Source organism: Cystoisospora suis (assembly GCF_002600585.1).
Source record: "Cystoisospora suis strain Wien I chromosome Unknown contig_6172, whole genome shotgun sequence".
NCBI classification, from domain to species: domain Eukaryota; phylum Apicomplexa; class Conoidasida; order Eucoccidiorida; family Sarcocystidae; genus Cystoisospora; species Cystoisospora suis.
The window spans coordinates 412-3,371 of record NW_027158961.1 but is presented as its reverse complement, the minus strand read 5'-3'; the positions used below and the strand labels follow the sequence as shown (position 1 = coordinate 3,371).

Here is a 2,960-nt window from a genome sequence, read left to right as displayed (position 1 = left end):
CGCATGAACATCTATCACCCGCATCTGTACTGACCCCTAATATATGCATGCTTCTGTTGCCCTGCAGTGTATTTAGCCTTTTTCGTCTTGTGAGATAGTCTCAGGTGATTCAACACTCACTCAGATCCACTAGATCGTGACGCCAACCATTCGAACACATCTTTAGGATCTTTTCGCTCGGACTCTCACCCTACGGGGGTGTCTTTTCTCCGCCAAGGTGGTTTTACTCACTCAGCCCAATCCTCACTTTGCCGACAACGCTTTTTTTTAAGCTACCCTAGTAGCCCTAGCCCCCTACTACTTTCCCAGGTTTCCTCCTCTTGGTGCGCTACCTCCACACTCGACCTTTTTACCTGTACTGCGACTGGCGACGCTTGTTAACCTGCTTGTTCTCTGTCACTTGGTCTCATCCGGGCGTCCGCATGGCGCTAAGTCCGCCTTAGGCTGCCCTTGCAGCCCTCCTGTTGCGTCTCACTTCCACCCTCCGAACAAGACTCTGCTAAGAGTCCTTGTTGTCGAAGATGAAGATCTTTGACACCTCTTTCCTCCTGAGAAGAAGATACAACAAGGGTGCGCGTTTCTGGCGCGCCCCGCCTCCCCCCTGGGATGTTTGAGGCTCGTGCCACGCCGCAAAGGTGGCGTTGAAGTGGTCCTTGAGCGCTTTGTAGGTTCTCTTCTGGTTCCCAGGTGGGGGATCCATCCTCCCACTGAACCTGGAATAATCGAACTTGCTGTTTCGTCGACCACTTATGCGCCAGAATCGCGTCTAATGTGTATTCGTCATCCCTGACGGGTACTTGCTTGGGCGGTGGTCGTCTAAAGTCGGCTGCTTCGTCGACGACAGGTCGAAGGAGCGAAGCGTGGAAGACCGGGTGAATTAACAGTGATTTAGGGAGGTTCAGCTTGGCGGCGTTGGGTCCCAACGTCTCGACGATCGTATAAGGTCCCGAGAAACGTGCCTTGAAGGCCTTGCTTGCTCCAATTTCAGGTAAGTTCTGCTGGCTCAGCCGCACGCGCTGTCCGGGCTTGAATTTCACAAGGCGACGCTTCTTATCGGCGTACACCTTCTGGTACACTTGAGCTCGCAGGAGTTCCCTCATGGCTTTTTCCAATAAGACGTTTGCCCGTCTAGGCAGCATCTGTAGTGCCACTTTAGCGCCCACGCTCAGCTCACGGCATATAGGAGGCGTAGGTACAAACCCATACAAAAGCCCAAAAAGATCTGATTTCGTGCTTGTATGGACACGACTATTGTACGCAAACTCCGCTATAGGTAGTAGCTCTTCCCACATCGACTCGTTACCTAATATACAACAACGCAACATCTGCTCGATCGTTTGATTGGTGCGCTCGGCTTGCCCATCTGTTTGTGGGTGGTAAGCTGTGGACATCTTCTGGGTGATATTCAGAGTTTTACACATCTCCCGCCAGGCATCGCTAGTGAAGCGTGAGTCCCTATCACTCACAATAGCTGAAGGTACACCATGTAAACGGATTACTTCTTGAACGAGTACATTTGCGAGTTTTCGCGCGGATATGGTATTTACACACGCAATAAAATGTGCCATCTTAGTTGGTCGACACACGATAGTGACGATGCCGTCACGCCCCTCTCTGGTGGTTGGCAGCCCCAAAATGAGATCCATGCCAATTTCTTCCCACGGGGCACCAGGAATAGGCAATGGTTGGAAAAGGCCACCCTGCGTCTGGTGTGAGGCCTTCCCTCTCGCGCATGCTACGCACGACTTCACGAAACTTTTTATGTCCCTAACCATTTTGGGTCACCAAAATAGTTGTCTTACGGTAGCACGAGTTCCTTAAACCCGGACGGCACTTACAAAATCTGGACGCCTACTGATGGCGTCCGCCACGATATTCTGTCGGCACGGCTTATACACCACATTTAAGTTAAACTCGGCCAGTTTGTCTAGGCAGTACCCTAGGCGAGGCGATACTTCTTTCTGAACCAGCATGCTTCCCAGGGTAGCGTGGTCCGTTTCCACGGTTACCTTTCTGTCGCCTATAAAATGCTTCCACTTCATCAATGCGTGCACAACAGCTAACAGCTCGGCATCATACGCCGGTAAACCTTGTTCACGCGGGCCCAACTTAGGCGGCTCAAACGCATTGCGCTGTCCATCGTGTTCTAACACCGCCCCCACCGCGTACTCCGAGGCATCTGTTTTAATCACGATGTCTTTATCAGGATCAAACAATTTCACTTGACTCAATTCGGCTAAGTCTGACTTCAACGTCTCCACGGCCTTCGTATGTTTTGGCCACCATATCATGTCACTTTTCTCTTGCAATAGGTCGCACAGCACGCTGGCAGTTTTATTGAAGTTCGGGATTAGGCGCCTGTAATACCCTATCATCCCTAGGAACCCACGTAACTGCTTGGGGTCCCCCAGCTCTACGGGCCATTCACGAATGGTGTTCACCTTATATGGGTCAGAGGCAATCCCTCCTGGCTCTATTCTGAACCCTAAGAGGTGTACTTTCTGCTTTGCGAACTCACATTTCGTCACCCCTACATACAAACGGTTCTCCCGTAGTCGTTGTAACACAATACGCATATGATTGTAATGCTCTAGTCCGGATCTTGGATACACCAGCACGTCGTCTAAGTACACAATCACAAACTCATCTCCCTCGCGAATAAACACATGTTGCATCATTCGCTGGAACGTTGAAGGGGCCCCGGCTAAACCAGAGGGCATCACCTGGAACTGAAACGTTCCGTAACGGGTCCGGGACGTCGTTTTCCATTGATCTTGCTCCGCCACTTGCACTTGATAATAGGCTGAAGCCAGGTCTAACTTGGAAAACCAACTACCCTTGCCAAGCCTATTTGTCAGAGTTTTACTCTGCCCCGCTCGTGACCTACTGTCAGAGCTTTGCTCTGCCCCAGTGCTCTACCTACCCTAGAGGGATTAGAGCAAGTACGTGCGTGCTAGCTC

The 2,960-nt window shown here is 51.2% G+C and overlaps 1 protein-coding gene across 1 annotated transcript; it reads right to left on the bottom strand.

Moving 5' to 3' along the window:
* Nucleotides 1–428: 428 nt before the first annotated feature.
* Nucleotides 429–2,720, bottom strand: CSUI_009848 (retrotransposon ty3-gypsy subclass; the record flags this gene model as incomplete). Its single annotated transcript, XM_068069957.1, has 2 exons — nt 429–1,303; nt 1,856–2,720. The coding sequence occupies 2 exons, from the start codon at nt 2,718–2,720 to the stop codon at nt 429–431; spliced, it is 1,740 nt and encodes a 579-aa protein (XP_067918067.1).
* Between the last annotated feature and the right edge of the window lie 240 nt (nt 2,721–2,960).